Source organism: Suricata suricatta, chromosome 8 (genome assembly GCF_006229205.1).
Source record: "Suricata suricatta isolate VVHF042 chromosome 8, meerkat_22Aug2017_6uvM2_HiC, whole genome shotgun sequence".
Classification (NCBI taxonomy): domain Eukaryota; kingdom Metazoa; phylum Chordata; class Mammalia; order Carnivora; family Herpestidae; genus Suricata; species Suricata suricatta.
Genome location: NC_043707.1, coordinates 44,437,612 through 44,455,546, shown reverse-complemented (window position 1 = coordinate 44,455,546; position 17,935 = coordinate 44,437,612). Strand labels below are relative to the sequence as shown.

The 17,935-nt window shown below is 39.7% G+C and overlaps 1 protein-coding gene across 1 annotated transcript in view; it reads right to left on the bottom strand.

Moving 5' to 3' along the window:
- SPAG17 (sperm associated antigen 17) overlaps positions 1-17,935 on the bottom strand; it is a 224,761-nt gene that overhangs the window by 143,909 nt on the left and 62,917 nt on the right. The window contains exons 4-6 of the mRNA XM_029945849.1: positions 14,993-15,124; positions 3,500-3,686; positions 1,806-2,000 (exon numbers count right to left, since the gene is read on the bottom strand). Coding sequence (XP_029801709.1) covers positions 1,806-2,000; positions 3,500-3,686; positions 14,993-15,124 — 514 coding nt within the window. The remainder of the gene's footprint in view (positions 1-1,805; positions 2,001-3,499; positions 3,687-14,992; positions 15,125-17,935) is intronic.

Here is a 17,935-nt window from a genome sequence, read left to right as displayed (position 1 = left end):
AGACCCCATCAATGACTGATGCTTCCGGTAGCTTTTGGTCACATTCAAATAGCTATAGCCTTCTCTGAGCATTTGTGATATGACTGTAAAATAATGACCGATTTCCATAAAGTTACACATGAAAATTTGCCTGTAATAGTTATGTTTATTATACTTATAACTAAATGGGTTCTGCTACTAAAATCTCATTATTCTACTATAAAGTCTATTGTTCTATGATTTTATTGCTATATATTAAATATCTTTGTAGAGAGGCTATAGACTTATGGAACATTTTCTCACTGGCTTCAATAATAAGTTATTTAATGTCACAGCCATGCTTTCAGAAAGGAGTATCTGGGTTTAGATCACACCTCTTTTCCTTAGTAGCTGCCTCTACGCTGAGCATCCTTTTGGTAAAATGGAAAGACAGATCCCTCTTGACATATGATGGGGATGGGGTTATATCCCAATAAACACATTATAAATTGAAATTTTGAAAGTGCATATAATAACTTAACCTACTGAACATCATAGTTCAGCTCAGCCTACCTTAAATGTGCTCAGAACACTTACGTTAGCTTACAGTTGGGCAACATCATCTAACACAAAAGCCCATTTTAAAATAAAGTGTTGCAAATCTCATGTAATTTATTGAACACTGTACTGAAAGTGAGAAACACAATGGCTGTGTGAGACAGAATGACTCTCAGCATACCGGTAGTTTTGCCTCATGATCCCATGGATGACTGGGAGATGCTGCCATCCAGAATCACAAGAGACGATCACACAGGATATCATTAACCCAGGAAAAAATCAAAATTTAAACTTCAAGGTAAGGCTTCTTCCGAATGCAAATCTCTTGCACACCATCGTAAAGCTGAAAATTTGTTAAATCCAACCGTTGTGAGTTGGGGATTGGCTGTAATAACACACGCTTCAGAGGGTAGTTGTAGGAACTGTAGAAATCAGTGCACTGAAAGTCCTTAGCATGGAGCCTCATCCCAAGGCATCTGCCCAATAAATGGTGACTTATTATCATCAGTGGTAGAATTTTCTAACATGGAATGGCAAATTTCAAACTACAGTGTTCTAGAAATTGGGATGTGGTTGTATAGATTGCAAAACGATGTGCAAATGATATTATTAATAAATAACAATAAAAGCAACAGAGGTTGGCAGAAAATCTTGGAATTCCAGGTCATGCAGACTTACACCAAATCCCTGTTCGATCACCCAGAGTGTATAGTGACTTTCAGTTCCCTTCCCACAGTGCCATTCTGGCACAACTCCCTTAGATGAAGACCCCGTGACTCCAAATGTCTGAATGGTAGGGTGGTAGGGCCTTCACTCTACAGCTTCATAGAAGCTGTATGGCTTGGAAGACAGAGTGCCCTCTCTGATTTATCACAATAAGCCAGAAGCAAAACAGAGCAAGAATTCAAAGCTATCACCTCCCTTGGGGCATGTGGTGACCATGGCTTCTGGAAGAACACATTATCTACAGTTGATCTATTCTAGCCCACACTTTAGGTAAAAGTTACAGATTAAATGTTCCCAAGAAACGTAGTCAGACAACCAAGTCTTCTGCCCCCCAGTCCATGTTCTCTGTGGCTACACAGGGATATAAACAGAATACGATGTTAATATGCAACATTTACAGCACCTGGCTAGTGCAAGAAGAATAAATAGCGAATCAAAGTCTTGGAAGGGTTTAATAGCGAATGTATTGTGTGACTATTTTTTTGGACAGAAAATTCTATTTGCACCTTACAGACAGTGGGTAATCCTGAACGATTCAGTGGGTTGTGTAGCAGACTGCATACCTTGTGGCTGAAGAAAAACTTCCTGCTGCTGGCTAACTGCTGCCAGGTGTGTCTGCAGAGGCTCATAATTCTCTGAAGATATTTGAATCACGCTGCTTATGGGAATGCCAAGCTCAGTCATGATCGCTAATAGCTGAGGATTGTTGAAGCCCACAACTATAATGTAATGTTGGGCACCATCATCTGGCTCATCATCTGTTGAAAATACCATAAAGAAAGAGCAGCCGTCATTTTAAAAGAGAACAGGTTGCACTCAGCCAGTTCAATGGCTCCATACATTATGCATGCGTTTGTAATACCTCTGGCTTGCCAAAAACAGTCCTGTTGGCTGGAATGCAGTCATGTTGACTGGTTTTCATTATTACCCTTCCAGGAAGAAGGCTGTGGCCATTTTACAAAATATTAAATCACTTTTGCAAATGAGATATAGTCATGATAGAAGGACAAACGTACGTGGGGCCTGTGGTCATGGAAAATGTATGCTTGGGTTTTTGTAAAAAGAAAAGGTTTAGGCTGTAGGCTTTACTTTTGGGGGAGAAGTTTCAACCTCTTTTGAGCAACATCTGGCTTTACTCCTGAATTACGAGTGGCTGCAGCTTTGTGGTATTTTATAAGTAGAGGTGTTTACAGGAGAGGGAAATATCGAATATGGACATGCCTCCTACCAAAGTATTCTGTGTATTTATGTCAATAGGTGTGAACGCTGAGTATGGGTTATGTAGCAATTATATACTTATTGCATTAAAATTTTAAAATATATACTGTGCACTTCCTCAAATGTTTTTCCTCTACTTAGCCCTCTACAGTTTTATTAATGTTAAAGTATGAAATTCTGAGGGGTAAAAATAATTGTTGCACTTTAATATTCATGGTAGGTGCTACATGAAAACATTAAACCCCAGAATCGCCCATTAAGATAAATTCACAAGTAATGCAGTATGCACAAACTTTTCATTTTTAAGTAATAATTTTTCTCCTAGCACTAGACAAATCGGTGTTGATATTGCCTATTGAATCCATAATATCATAGCTTCTAGGTCTAGTGGATTTAGAGCAGAGATATGTCAGGAGAGGCAAACTGATAAAGAATGTGACTGACTGCCTTCCATCTCATTTAAATGCAATGCAAATAGTAATAGGAAACTTCATTTGGGTTCAAGTGAAGGTGGCAATAAATTACTCATAGGCTGCAAAGTCAAACCAGCTTTCCATCAATAATCAAAAATGAAAGAAAATTCTAGTTACCCTAAGACAAACTATTAGCAGGAGAGGTTGAGGTCCGGTCAGGAAACTGTGCTGTGTGAGTCCCACATTCACCGGTCTGACTTTATCACCCGTATTTCACTCATTACAATGATGACTTTCTAGTGTGTCTCATAATTATGTCTGACTTTTTTAAATGTCCCCAACAACGTAGGAGGCTATGTGGTAGTGGCACACCCAGCTCGTGATTTCCTATGTGCCTTATGAAAAGGTGCCCAGGGCAAGACACAAGCTAAATAAATAATTGCTGAAAACATAAACGAATTGCTACAGAGCAGTATTTTTCTATTAGAGTATCACGGGTAGTATGTGATTTGTGGGCTTGTAAAGAGTGAAAGAGTAGCATCATTACTAGAATGATTTCTCAAGCTACTTTGAGGATTGGAAGACAGGAAGAAACAGGCAACCCACAGGACGGGCATCTTACTGACCGATGTAAAGTTTAGCGTCATCGTCTTCCCCCCTCCGTTTTAGCTGTGTCGTTTTCTTCACTGCTGTGTTTGCCTCAGGCAGATCCTTTCCCTTCCCTTTGGCAACCTTGGCACCCGAGGCCTTCTTCTCCTTGGGAGATTTTGCTTTCCCTTTATCCTTTTCTACCTTCAATCTATCTTCTATTACCTGGAAAAAGAGAATATTTTTTCCTCCAAATCATATAGTGAGCAAGCAACGGCTTTTCTGTGGTTGGGTGAATTAATCCTTTATTTCATTCAATTGCTTGTTTGCTCATTTGTTTTTCATGGATTAATTCTTCAAGCCAAGATAGTGGCAATCCCAGGTTGGGCCTAGGTTGTGATAAGGCACATCTACCTATGAGGACTGAGGGGTGGGTGCCAGGATTGTTCACACAAACGGTCTTCCAAAAGAAAATTCATCCTAAAGGAGAGTCAAGCATGGGCCTCTAAACTACCACAGTTGTTGGGGGTAAGGCAAGTGTAGGATTTGGAGTACCTCATTGTGGCAGTAACTTAGGTTTATCTTGCTGCTTAACCCTGGGGAGTCTCTGTCTGAGTCTTAGAGAGAGGCTGTTTGTTCTTAAAAGTAAAACAAAACATAGGGCGCCTGGGTGGCTCAGTTGGTTAGGGATCTGACTATGGCTCAGGTCATGATCTTGTTGTCCATGGGTTCGTGTCTCGCATCAGGCTCTGTGTTGATAGCTCAGAGCCTGGAGCCTGCTTCAGATTCTGTCTCCCTCTCTCTCTCTGCCCCTCCCCGGCTTGTGCTCTGTCTCAAAAATAAGTAAACATTAAAGAAAATAACAAACAACAACAGATAAAACAAAACTGAGGTTAAAAAAACTCCAGAAAAAATAGTTTTCTCTAAAATCTCCTTGATGGAGTTTTTCAAAGTTTAAGTGGCATATTAACAAGTTTTAAAGGTTAAAAGAGTCTTTGGGTACCCAGCACCGATAAATTATTTTTATTATAACACTACTTAAAAATGTATAGACAGTCAGTGGTTGCTGTTTGATACATCCAAAGACGGGCTCAACCGAAGACTTCAGCTGGCAGACTGAACTCTACTCACTGCCCTCAGGCACGTTAGACTGCCGTAGTCCATGGAAAGACCCAATTTCCCCACCACTTTGTTCTGTTCACATAATTGCTGAAAGCTTTGTGTATTATTTAATAATGTAATAAATTATACTTTCAATACATCCATCCAAAAATATACATAGGTTGTGATCATAAAAATTATGTGGTAGTGCTGGATCATAAGGTGGCCCTACAGAAGATCCAGAATATGCTTATATTGCTTGTTTTTTCCATGCTCAATGCAATTGGAAACACAATAAAAAAAATTACTGCAGCAGCATCTGGACTCTGTATTGAAATCAAATTTGAAAAATTCCATTTTAAAACGTTAGAGACAGAAGACATGTTGCTTTGGCGTCCAGATAACAGATGTAACACAGAAGGAGAGAGAAGTATGTCTCTACTCCATGTGTCTTCTGGGTGTCCAGAGCTCCACAGAACAGTGTTGCTCTGGCACCCAGAAGGGTCAGAGGTAGCTACAGACTCTATGCAGGTCTGGGTCCTGTGGCTCTAGCAGTGGGGAAATCCCCTGTCCTCAGCAGCAGAAGCTAGCATCAGAGAAGGCTTCAGATGTCACTACTCGCCTTGGGCGGAGGCAGCAAGGAGTGCACAAGGTAAGGTGCAGAGGTATGAAAAGCCCTAGCATGTCATTCTACACCAGATATAAACTGGTGCATAAAACATGGCTGGGGCAAGCCCAGTCTACTGCGGAAGAAAGATGAATAAAGCACATACAAAAACAGGTAAAAATATAACTACAAAGTTTCATGACTTTTATAAAGGATAAAACCTAATATAGTGATAGACACACAGCTGAGGAAACCTAATAAGTTGGTGACAAAGGACCTCTCTAAGGAGGTGACATTTGAATGAAGACTTGGAAGATGAGAAGTCATCCACATGAGAAGCAAGGAAAAGGCAAAGCATGTGCATTAAGGCCCTGAATTATAAAGGAAATAAGTATTCTCAAGGAACTAGAAAGAGGTGAGGATAGCAGGGGACCAGTGGGCAAGGGAGACAGTGGCCCCAGATGAGGTGTGGGTCACAGGGCACGGGTCAGGTCTTTGGAGGTGGTGGTGACAAGTTTGTCTTTTATTAATAGAGCAAAGGGAAGACCATAGAGAGTTTTAAGTGGAGAAGTAGTATGATTTTGTAAGAGAAGGAACAAGAAGACTAGTAAGGGAGTCGCTAGCAATGGTCTAGAAAAAACCTACTAGTGACTTAGATGATAGAGAAGTTGGAGTGTGAAACAGCTTTTACTTAAAGTAAGCAAACTTTTCAGAAAATCATGGTTAACTTTGAGGTGCCCTGAAATATCAAGAGTCAGTCGAACACACATGTTCTTCCCTGAGAAGAGAGATATGGCTGGAGTTTGGATGTGAGTCACATATACATAGTGATTAACTGAATGGAAGACATGAAATGCCCTGTGTGAGAGTTCTCAAGATGTCAGTAGGTAAGTGCGTCGCAGGAGAGTATGAGGTCCAGGTGTGTATGGATATATGCAAAGTCAGGAGATGTGTTTGCAATCTGATGGAATGGTTGAGGGAGTAGAGAGGGAGACACTAAAGATATGGTGGAGGCCAAAGTCCTCAGGAGGTAAGGTGGAAAAGATCAAGAGAACGTGTCAATTTCCTTTGATAGGACGAAAGGCAAAGTCTCAGTTTAATAAGAGAAGCAAGAAGAAGGGGTGGCTGAGTGTGGGTTCAAGAGAGAGAGAGGACTTGATGGTGTTGGGGGAATGTTTCAGTTTTTTTCAAGTGAAGGGTGAGGCACAGTTATTGGCTGAGTATAGGCAGGCGCGAGGTAAGAGGTTTTGAACAGAGACCATAACGTGAGTCCTGTCAAAAACCGGGAGGGCAAGCTTACTGAAGAAATATGGTAGAAATCTCTGCCAGTGTTGAGAGCTTATTGGAAATTTTAAGATTGTTAATTTAAAATGAAGCCAGAGCACAAACCAGTGCCCCTGAGTCCAATTAGCTCAGAGGCATTGGCGGGACTCATGCCGGAGCTCAAACAGCCGCACGTGGATGATGGTAAATCCACTGAAGTGAAACACTCCCGTGTAAGCTCCTTGGTGGACAGCTAGCCTTGCCACAGAAAAGTCCTAACTTTGCCATCACAATCTTCCAGAAACTCCCACACTGCAACTTTAAATAAGATCTCAGGGTGATCTTCAGAACTGAAAAGAAGAAACTGTTTCAGATGCCAGTATTCTAAAGTTCACCCAGATGAATAAACATTTATATATTCATACACCCAGTCATTTGTCCCGTCATGCCAAAAAAATACTGTTGAGTACAGAGAAAGTTTAAAACTCGTTTATTTATCCTCTTTCTGTTAGGAGGGCCCTCTGACCCTGCTGACTTTCCTAGGGGGGTCAGAGCGCCTGTGCAGCCACATAGCTCCCATTTCTGGGTCCTCTTTGCAAGGCTGGGGTGCTATAAGGTAAGGAACTCCCTGCACCCTTTTTTCTGTAAGGTTTCTTGGTAGCCCAGAGAAGGCAGGGCTGATCACAACCAAAATTTAAAATAAGCAATAAATTACAGAGACTTAGCTGTGTGGTATGATTGGTGCTTTCCAGACATCATCATCTTTAATTTGTTCTTAAAATGCAACCTGCACAACGAGTAATTTTGTTTACACTGTATAAACTAAGACACACGGTTTGCCCTCAGACACTCCACTACGCACTGCAGAAGAGAAGCAAGCTGTTTGACCTCAAACCCTAAATTCATTTTATTTCTGTGGTTCTGTTAGGCCATAGAAATGGTCTGTCTTTCTACTCTGTCTTTCCAGGGGCTAAATACTATTTCCTGGATGCGCTTTTGTTTCTCCATAGCTATCCCTCCCTTACCTATTCTTCCTGTTGAGTGCTGAAATGTTCACTATTTACCTCCCTCCTTTTACAAAAGCATCTAAAAATACCTATAAATCCTGATTCATTTCTTGAGATACTTTTTAAATTGCAAAAATCATCATTATTGAAACATTTGAAAGAATATAGGGATCTAACAAAAAGCACCAGAAAAGATGAGTGAGGGAGATATTTAATGCAGTCTTTCAAATTAGGTTTATGCACCATTTTAACATCATTGTTATTGTTCTCTCTATACAATTCAGTGTTCTGCATTTTCCTTGAACAATGATGCATCTTCGGTTGGTAGGATTTCAAGAAGCATTATTACATACAGAATTTCCCAAGTAGAGCAACTATGTATGTACTTTCCTGGTGGGGAGATGATGTATGGTAGAGGACAGAAGCCAATGGAAGTACCAGATCCAGGCAGAGAAGTCCTTGGTGGATTTCTGAACATGGTGCCCAACCTGACTCCTTTTGCTTCTTCTCATGTCTGACTCTAGTTGTGGTCCCTACTTTTATCCTATATTCTATCTGTTCCTCATGTCTCCAACCCTCCATACTTGAACTAAACCAGGACAGTCTCTTTGTCCCTGTGATTCTTGACAATGTTGACTGCTTGTGCCCTAGCATTCTACTTTGGTCAAAAAGCAAAACATCGTTTTCTATCAAGCCCCAAACATAGCAAAATCACCTCCTATCTTCTTCCCTTTTTCCTCTATTCTCTCATATGCTGAATAAGCCCTCCCCCTAAGGAGTTTATGCCTTCAGATCTGGGGGTTGGGGTGCAGAGAGTGCACCAGATTAGCTGAGCATTCACTGAAGTTGGCCCCTTCCTAAATCACAAACTGAAATTTGTTCACAGCAAGTTTTCTTTCTTGCTTCTGAGTACAGCACCATGCATATTCCCATTCTATGGTCATCTGCACACAACTTAGAGAGAACCCTTGCCAATTAAAGACAAAAATTGAGGAGGGGCATATCTGAAAGTGCCCTCTTTCCACCATGTTTGGGGGACACATGTTCCCCAGCATACGAAGGGAGAGTCAAGTTCATTACAGAGTCCATTTTCTTTAAAATACAGTGTGTACAAAAAGCAACTGGATGCCTATCTGTATGCCTCCTACTGTGAGAAGGCTGTGGATGGGCACAGAGACTTCTTAACCGGTTAAGCTACATAGCAGATGTGAAGCTCTTGTTTTAGCAACAACCAAAAGAACTATTAGCATTTCACATATTTAGTTGAGTATCAAGTGAAACTTACCTTGAATCCTCAGTCTTGTTGTTCTCATTTTTTAAAAGGGAAAAATACAAAACTGTCCCTCTCTCTAACAGGGCAACCTAATTATTTGATGCTTCTAAATATTTCAGATCGTATTTTCTAAATGACTCTTGATGTCAAGATTCAAATGCCTTCACATACCTTGACGGTATTTGTTACGTTATCATAATAAAAGGGAGGCAAATAGTAAAAGTCAGTGGACCTGCTGGTAAATAGCTCTACTTCATCTTATTCTTATAGGTAACAGCACATCCAGATTTGTGCAGTACTTTGTGATTTCACATACATTCTATCGTAAGATTCTCACATTAATATTATTAGGGATATAGATAAGAAAACATGCTCATGGCAGTTGAGTGACTAAGTCACTCTTAGTGTGTGGCTTATAGAGAAACTAGGCCTGTCTTCTGAATGCTACTTTAGCTCTCTTTCAAGAGATCACTCCGTCTCCCAATCTATTTTATTGGTTACAGATGATAAGAGAACAATAGGCAGGCTGAAAGAACTCTATGATATCAGATACATTTGAGAGACAGTTGATTAAACAATATTAAACAGATTTATTTTCATGAAACTCCTCTATCTTAAATAAGCTAATGTGCTGTTAAATCTCCAAGAGTTGTGCATAACACACAATGATTTCCAAGTTCTTTTGACCAGGGGGCCTTTTTCTTTTTTAAATGAAAAACTGGGTTGAAACGGTTTTAGAATCTAATTTAGAAACACAGGTTATGGGGTTTGAGGCACAATTAACCCATTTATATAAGCCAAATGCTAAGGGAAATTTCCAAAATATAAAGAGTTCTACACTATAAAGTTGTTCATCACAACATTACCTATCATAGAAATATGGAAATAACTGAAATTTTTGATAGAGGAATGTTTAAGAAAACTATAGTAGTCAATAGAATATCCCACAACCAATAATAATGATAGATGTGGATATTGCAGTAATAAGTAAAATTATGATATATTTTAATTTATAATGATTATGTAAAGAAACAAATTCACAGAAAGAAAAAAGGAAACATATCAGAATGTTAAAATTACATGTAATAGTGTCGTGGCATTACGAACATGTTGTTTTTTCTTTTCTATATTTCTTATTTATTCTTCCCCTTCTGCTCTCCCCTGTGATCCCCTGCCAAATAGAAAGTATAATGCATGGGGTTGAGTTAGGAGCTCGTTTTTCTAGGGAGCTGCTGTTGTGTAGAAAACATAAGTCTAGGAATGCAGTGGGTTCACTGGACCAAATGACGCAGTCTTCAGAGCCCTGCAGAATGTCCTGGGGTGCCATATTGCCATCTTCATAATTGGAGTCCACAGATTTGGAACGTGGCCATGTTCTGTGCTTGGTGACAGTGAGGGCATGGGTCTGATGTCTATCTGATGCCTGTGTCCTGCACGACTCTATGTGATTCAGAGGCTCTAGTAGTGGATCAGCTGGTGTTGCCCTACCTCAATGTCCAAAAGGGCAGAAGAGGGGTGAGGATGTTTGGAATAATGTCAGGAAGTTTCCTTCTAAGAGATTTCCCCCAGATATCAGGTCATTTCCTGGAAGTAGAGTGGGGCCAGAAATGAAATCAGAATTCCCTTGAGAATTGGTGGTTGGTTAGCTCTGTGGACTTTGTTTTTGGTAAGCTTTGTTCCTTTCCTTGGCTTGTCCTCACACCTTACCTCAGGCTGCTGTATGCAGTGTAATTAGTGGGACCAGACGGCTGTTGGTAGTTCACTGAGCAAAGCCATTGCTCCTACAGGGAAATATCTCTGGGCAGACTCTCTTGACTGTGGGCCAAGAGTGCCATTTTGCACAGCTACCGAGACACGTTCGGAAGGCGTCTGTATAGTGGTTAAGAACATAGTGTCTGAAAGTTTTGGATTTGAATCCCAGTGCTACCTCTGAGTAGCTAGTTAACCTGGGAAAGTTACTTAACTTTTCACACCTTCAGTTTCCCCATCTGCAAGTCAAGAATAATACTCTGTACCTCATAAAGTCATTTAAAAGATGAAATGATACCACACGTGTAAAGAGCTTAGTATAGTGCTGAAGAGTCAATAATGGCAGCTAGATGTTATCATTAACTATTGTAACTATAGCTGCTCATATTTAAAGATACTACTCTATTCTAAAAATGCGGGTTTCTTTACATTTTTTCCCTGAAGTCCATAAACTGTTTTCATTAATTAAAAGCATCCCAATTAGAAAAACACTGAATTGCTGAATTCTGTAGCTCTTTAGATCCAATGGTTTTGTTGGTAGTACCCTCATTTTGATAATACTGCTTCAAAGAATTCCATCTAGTTAGTGAGGCAAGTTATTCCTTTCCTGAAACCACACGGGTCCCTCTAAACTGAGTTCCTGCTCTTCCTCTGTTTGATTTCTTAAAATAGTTCTTGAAGATTTTAACCACAACTGAATCAAAACTAACCAGCCTGTAATTTCCTGGTATGTCCCTCTGGTCTTTCTTTTAAAACAAAACACACACAAAAAATGGCATTACGTTGGCTGGTTTCCAGTATTTTGGGGTTTCAACTGAAGTCAGCTGTAAAATGTCTGCAAAGGTTACCCTAATTTCTCTTCGTCTCTCTTTTGGAGCAGGCCCTGGGTTGTTTGTGGCTTCATCGTAAGGTCTTATCAAATTTAGGTGCTTTTAACTTTGAGGTGTTTTAAGAAAAGTTTACCAGTACCATCTCTCCATATTTCTTGACTGCTTTCTCTCCAATTCTAGTACTCTGGAAAATACGGCAACTTGTACTAAGTATAGAAACCAGAAAGAAAAGAATTGTTCTGCTTTTACATAAAAGATATACTAAAAATATCCAAGAAAATATGGACTGGTTATTTGAATTCACAAATTAAAAGTACAGTTAGACTATATTTGGATCTTTTTCTAAACATATGCAAATTTCCTGAACTGTACTCAGAGGCAATAGGAAGACTAGATTTAGTTTGGTAGATTATTTAAATGGGTTTTTTTTTTTTTGGTGGAATTTTTCATCCTTTTTGATAATTAAAGGTTTTAGCCGAATTCTCAATACATTTTAAATATATTCACAATAAAGTGTTTTGGTTTTAAATAAATATTTACTGTTAATATAAACATGAAAGTTGGAAAAAAAAGTAAAAAATGTGAACAATGCTATAATATTCAGATAGATTAAATGAAAACATGGATCAGAATACAAACCCCAAATAATTTATTTAAAAATTTTAATGAACATTATGGTTATGATATATATGTGTCTAGAGCATTGTTTCTGTAAAATTTGTTTCAATAAGTGTTTGTTAAGTTGATGAATTAAAAAACAGATTGGCAATGATAGATCTAAAAATGCCGATAAATGCTGAGATAATCATGTCTGCAAGAAAGAGTCATTTTTAAGCAAAACCACAGATTTTAAGATACAACAAAATCCAGTTTAGGATTAATTGTATAAAAGAGTCATTCAGAGTTTCTGAAATTCTAAAATTTGTTTAGAGAAATACAATATATTTCTTCATGATATGTATATTTGGAGATAACCAACAAGGTGTTTCCAAATAGATCAGAGTGTTCAACTATTTTTTACTTCCTTCAAATTACAAGCATTTGTTTTTTAGGAATGCACGTGCTAAAGCCTTCAAAACTGTTCCTCTAAGAAATATCTTCCCTTGTATTATTTTTTGATAATATTAATTAGCCAGCAGACTTTCTTCACAACAAAGCAAATGCGATGGTAAGCCTAGCCCATACCAAAGTGCTAGAAATTATTAAAATCAGTGGAATCTAAAAGAATGCTATTTTTACTGTATTTGGAACTATCTTATTCACAATTTATTTTCTTTTCTGCCACTTATTAAGGAAAAATTTGATTGATTAAAACAGGATCAAATATATAATGATCTATTTGTTTCACTGGGGACAAAGGACGGGGACCTAATTACATTAGTGATTTTGGTCCATATCTTCTCCCTAGTATTTATTTTGGTTAGTTCCTGCTATGGATATTTTTTAAGCATTCATTTTTAAAAAATACAATTCTGAAAATTCAATATAGGAGACACAAAACACGATTTGAGTTGCCTAGTTTTGGGGAATAGAGTTAGCATTTGAAAGAAAAACACCTACATAGATTTCTTGTTGCTATTTCAAAGCTGAAGAGACAGTCACTGCCCTTGTAGGCATCTCAGAATCTCAGCCTGGGTTCAAGAAAGGAGAAGACACTGTGTCAAGTCTTCTTTTTCTCATTTTCTCATCCACAGCGTGGCTCAGTTTCATTTACTTTATACTTATTTTACTTTCAATTGTTCTGACGGGTTGGGTGGTGGTATTGAAATGAATAGAGATTATATCATCCCTCAAACAACTCTCTTCATCTGGGCTTTACCAAGAGTATTTTCTGGAGAGTACTCCATTCTAATCAGTTTTCATCAATTTATTTAGCACTTACTCGTATGGTTGCAACTGAGAGAGTTGGGATCGGTGTTTGGGAACCCAGTCTAATGAAGACATCAAATTAGACTATGTAATTGTTGGCTCTTAATTGCTCGGAGCTCTCTTAATGCATCTGTTACATACATCTCTCTCTCTCTCTCTCTCTCTCTCTCTCTCAAATTCAAGCCCCAATTCCTTTAGATTTTTGAATTTTCAAACAATAAACTAAGATTATTTGCACATCTTCAGAATCTCATAGCTAGTATTGTAGTTCACAGTTCAAAGAAATGCTGAGGAAAATCACTGCAGAAATATTTTTATATTGTTGCTAGCTTGAAAATTTTTTCCCTGAGCTGCCAGGATATTCCATTTACTGTTACTTAAAATTCATTAACTGAAAACTGAAACTTACTCACTGCAAACAGTTGCTGACTTAAAATAGTTGGCAAATGAGTAAACCGACCCCCTTTAGCGCATCAGGTATGTTTGTAGGTGCTGTGGGGAAAGCACAGAGAAAACAGAAGGCACAAAGATTTCCACAGGACTCACAGTCTACTTTCTCTAATTCAGATTCCCAAGTGACGCTGGAATTTAAAAAGGTGAGAAAAGATGTGTCGATACTAGTTTCAAATTTTCCAATTTTTCTTTTGCCAAGTCTTAATGTCCCGGGGTATTTCTTAAGGTACAAATCTCCTGTGCACGATGAAAGAAAGAGCTGTGATAGATGGAAAACTAGCCCATCTCTTGTGTCCCTATGAGTAGAATTTTCCTGGGAACAATGTGTACCACCCTAAAAAGATGCTATATGAAAAACATAAAGCCCTATTCTGCCAATATAAGGGGGCATTATTATTTTTTTCCTACAATTATTCTGTCACGCATCCAATTCAAATAGAAAACCTAGGTTTGGGGGTCTTGCAAAGGTGAGGAAGGTATTACTGGAACATGTTCTCTCTTCTCGTTCTTCCTCCATGAACTGACTTTGCCTCTTCCACTCAGGGGCATAATGATACAGCTTACAGGTAAATCCATTTCATATATACATGTGCACACATACACACACACACACATCACACATGTACATACAAAAGCATTTGGCTTTCCAAAAACATTTCAGCATGATTTGGAAAATAAGAAAAACAGCTCTTATTCTGAATAATGATAATAACAAATGGATTTGAACCTAGCATCACTTTGCTAAAGGTATTTTTTTTTTTTTGCTAAAGGTATTAAAAAAATTTTTTTTTCAGATGAAAACATGAATCTTTGGAAAATGCACAGGTTGATTTCCATAGGCAAATTAAATGAGAAGTCTACATGTGAAGAAATAATCAGGCATATAATGTGGGGGGAGGAGTGATGGATTGCTGCTGAAATGTTCAGATTATTATGAAGGTGCAGATGCAGACTGCCATTTTAATAGAAACTTCTACTGAATATGAGAGAGTCTATTTGAGTCTATTTTAAATGGTTACACCCTGACTTTGTGGGGTTTTTTTTTACATTACATTTACTTCTGATTCTGTCTCACCTTGATTCACTTCTTTGTTACTAGCATATAAGTAGACTACTCTAAAAACAACCTCCAGCCATGCCCTGAGTATTGTCCGATCTCTGCACAAAGGGGTTTATTTTTAATGGGTCTGTCTTTGAGAAAGTATAATTCCTCCATCAGATCTTCAGATGGCCTTTTTCCGAAGTTGTCCAGGCGACAGCTGAATGTACTAGGAAGCACTTAATGGAAGGCTTATGAAGAAAGGAAATGCCTCTGGAGAAAACTGGCTCCACTTTATGCCCTGTTTGCCCTCTTTAGAAGACCCACTGTCACACAGTACCTTCTTTTCATTTTCCCGTCGCTGCTGGTCCTTAAATTTAATCTGGAGAAGCTCAAATTTCAACAGTTTCCCTATCAGTGGTAGGGTTAATTTCTCTCCGCTGTCCATAATTGCCTTTGCTGCCATTAACACCTAGGAAGAAACACAATTAATAGAAAAAGGGGCATTTTGTAACCTTTTGCACAGGCTGTTGGTGACAAAAAAGATGAAATGGTATTTCAGTTTTGCAATATTCGTCTCATTGCAACGGTGCCTCACTGCTGGCCCAAAGAATTAGAACGAAATGCCCCATCGTCATCGAGAGGGGCATTTATCTTCTACTTTACATAAACTGGGTTGTCTGAAAATGAACTTATTTTCCAATAAGACAGACAGTGCTTCCCACAACGCTTTGAGACTCAGATTCCGAAAAAAGGGGTAGACGAAAGATATGCCAGGGCTCCATTCACGATGACTGATAGGTCAGTTTCATGCTACAGAAAGTCTATTGTGTGGCACAGCCCATAGTCCAAGCTGTCAAACGTTGACTTATTACAACATTATAAGTTAAAATAGGGTTTAATAATAATGGAAATAGCTATGTTAGCAATCTTTTACGTCTTGGTGACCAAATTCAAACGCAAGATAAAAACTGCTTAACACAGAGGTGCCATATGAACGTTTCTCCCCCTCCCCCTTGCAATTTAATGTTGATCCTGTTGGTATGCAGCCTAATTGGGGTGAAATGAGGTTATTGAGTTTTCTTTGGGTGACGACAGCCGCTAGGAACATACAGCTGTATTGTCCAGATGTGTGGCACTGACAGCCTGTTTTATGGCCGTGCTTTTTACAGCTTGTTTCCCCTAAATTTCACACAACTCTCTAACATCTGGGCCCTTTTCCTTGGAGCCCTATAACCACTTTATTTACTGCAAAAAAATAAAATCATGTAAAATATACCATAAAAAGTTGTTACGTGTTTCTCTTTATTCATGGTGTCTCCTCAGGAAAGTTCCCCTCTGCTAGAAGCACTGTTACCGAAGTAATCTGGTCAAAGTATTTTTCGACTTTTGTTTTGAAGCAAGCATTAAGATTTATTTATAACCTCGAGATGAATTAGGTGTTACTAAAATGTTCTGACACGTTGCTTTCCCCGCCCCCCCCCCCTTGGAGCAATTACTCCCCGGGAAGCACATGGTGTCAATTTCAGGCCCTCTGTCTCAGACAATGACTGCGCACACCGCATCTCATCGAGCTGCGTCTTGTCTGAGGTTCATACCAGCTCTTGGTCAGGACTTTTCTGACCAATCTGGTTCCTTATGACTCTCCCCTTTGCCAAAGGAAATAGCGGAAAGAAAGGGAGAGGACTATTTTGCTTCTAACTGCAGAAGGCCCTGGGGATGATTTGATGCCAAAATGTAACTGGACCTCTTAGAGACTACATGCATCACAGAAGGGGAAGGCCAGAGGAAGGACTCTCTTAAAGCTGCTATTTCTAAAAACCAAAGAAACAAACTGAGTGTCAGAAAGCTTTGTGTGTGTGAGCAAACACCCTCTGTGGAACAGAGTGATTTGCTTTCGATGGTAGTTCTGCCCCTGCTAACATGGTTTAAAGGAAGGGACATGACAGCTATGATTTCTGGGAGCAGGAAAGCATAATGGTGCACCTGTAGAGCCGCACCATTTAATGATGACCAGATCCAAGAGGGAAGGGAATCCTAAGGGGAAGGAAGGTCACATATTTACTGTAAAATGAAAGCGGTCTCACTGGGTCCAACCCCAAGGATGAATGTATTTGGTTTGAAATGACATTTTTCAATACCGGTTAAACAGAGTGCTGACAATCAGGCTGTTTTGTGATATCTGGTGCCAAATACACAAATTTGGGTTTTAAAAACTCACAGCCATCTAGTATGGGGTGTTTTCCTGGTAACACAAGTAATAATGACAGCATTGAAGGGAAGTTGATGCTGGAATGGATTACCCAAGAGTGGCGTGGAGTCTCTTTTTCTGATGACCTGTGAAAACAGGGTATTTACCTATGTCTGGGATGTTTTGGGTGAAGCCTGCCTGGCGTCATGGTGATGGATGGGATGTCTCTGGAGTTGCTTACTCAGCCCATGTCTCTATGAGTCCATGAATGTTACCTCACTGTGCTAAAATGTATTCAAAGCACAACAAAAACGTCCCAAGAGAAAGGTATTTTGTAGGCCATAAAAGTTATTTCTGGTCCATCTAAAACGGTCTGTACAGAGCTGGTTTTAAAACAAAAATCTGGCATGGCATCAAAATAACAGTGCTATCCTACTGTGAAATGGGGAGATTAGGGACCGGAAGTGTCCCTGGAATCGCCAGGTCCCTGTGTTCTCAGGCTGCATGTACACACAGTGAGATGAGAAGTGGCACGGCGAGGCAGCATTGGGGGCAGGCCCCATGGAGCCTACTCCCCTGGACCAGCCCCAGGGCAGCCCAGGCAGAGGCAGACTCCATGCCCACGGGCAGAGCAGCGCATGTGGCCCCAGGAGCAGTGGGGGGAACCAGGCATGCCGGTCCTTCTCCTCTCGGGGGCTGCCCAGAGGAGACTTGAACCCCACACACGCCATTTGCTGTGTGTGCTTCCCCCCTGAGGGGATGACAGCGTGGATCCTTGGGATAATTAATGAAAATGAGTCTCTGCTGAACTCAAAATCTGACACTGAAATTTTTTACAGTATGTGGGTCACCCCCCAGGAGAGGCAGAGCAGGGAAGATGTTTACAAATTTATTTCTACCGAAAGCTCTTTCTTCTCACCCTCCATCACTCACAGTTCTCCCCGATCAGGAGTCAGTGGTTTGGTCTCAGAGGAAAAACAAACCCTTAGAGGGCCTTTGTTCGAAGGATGAGTCTTTGAGGGAAGAAGAAAAAAACTGCATTTGGAGGGAACGCCAAGTTTTCACAGAAAATTCCAGACAGGCTTTCCTTCC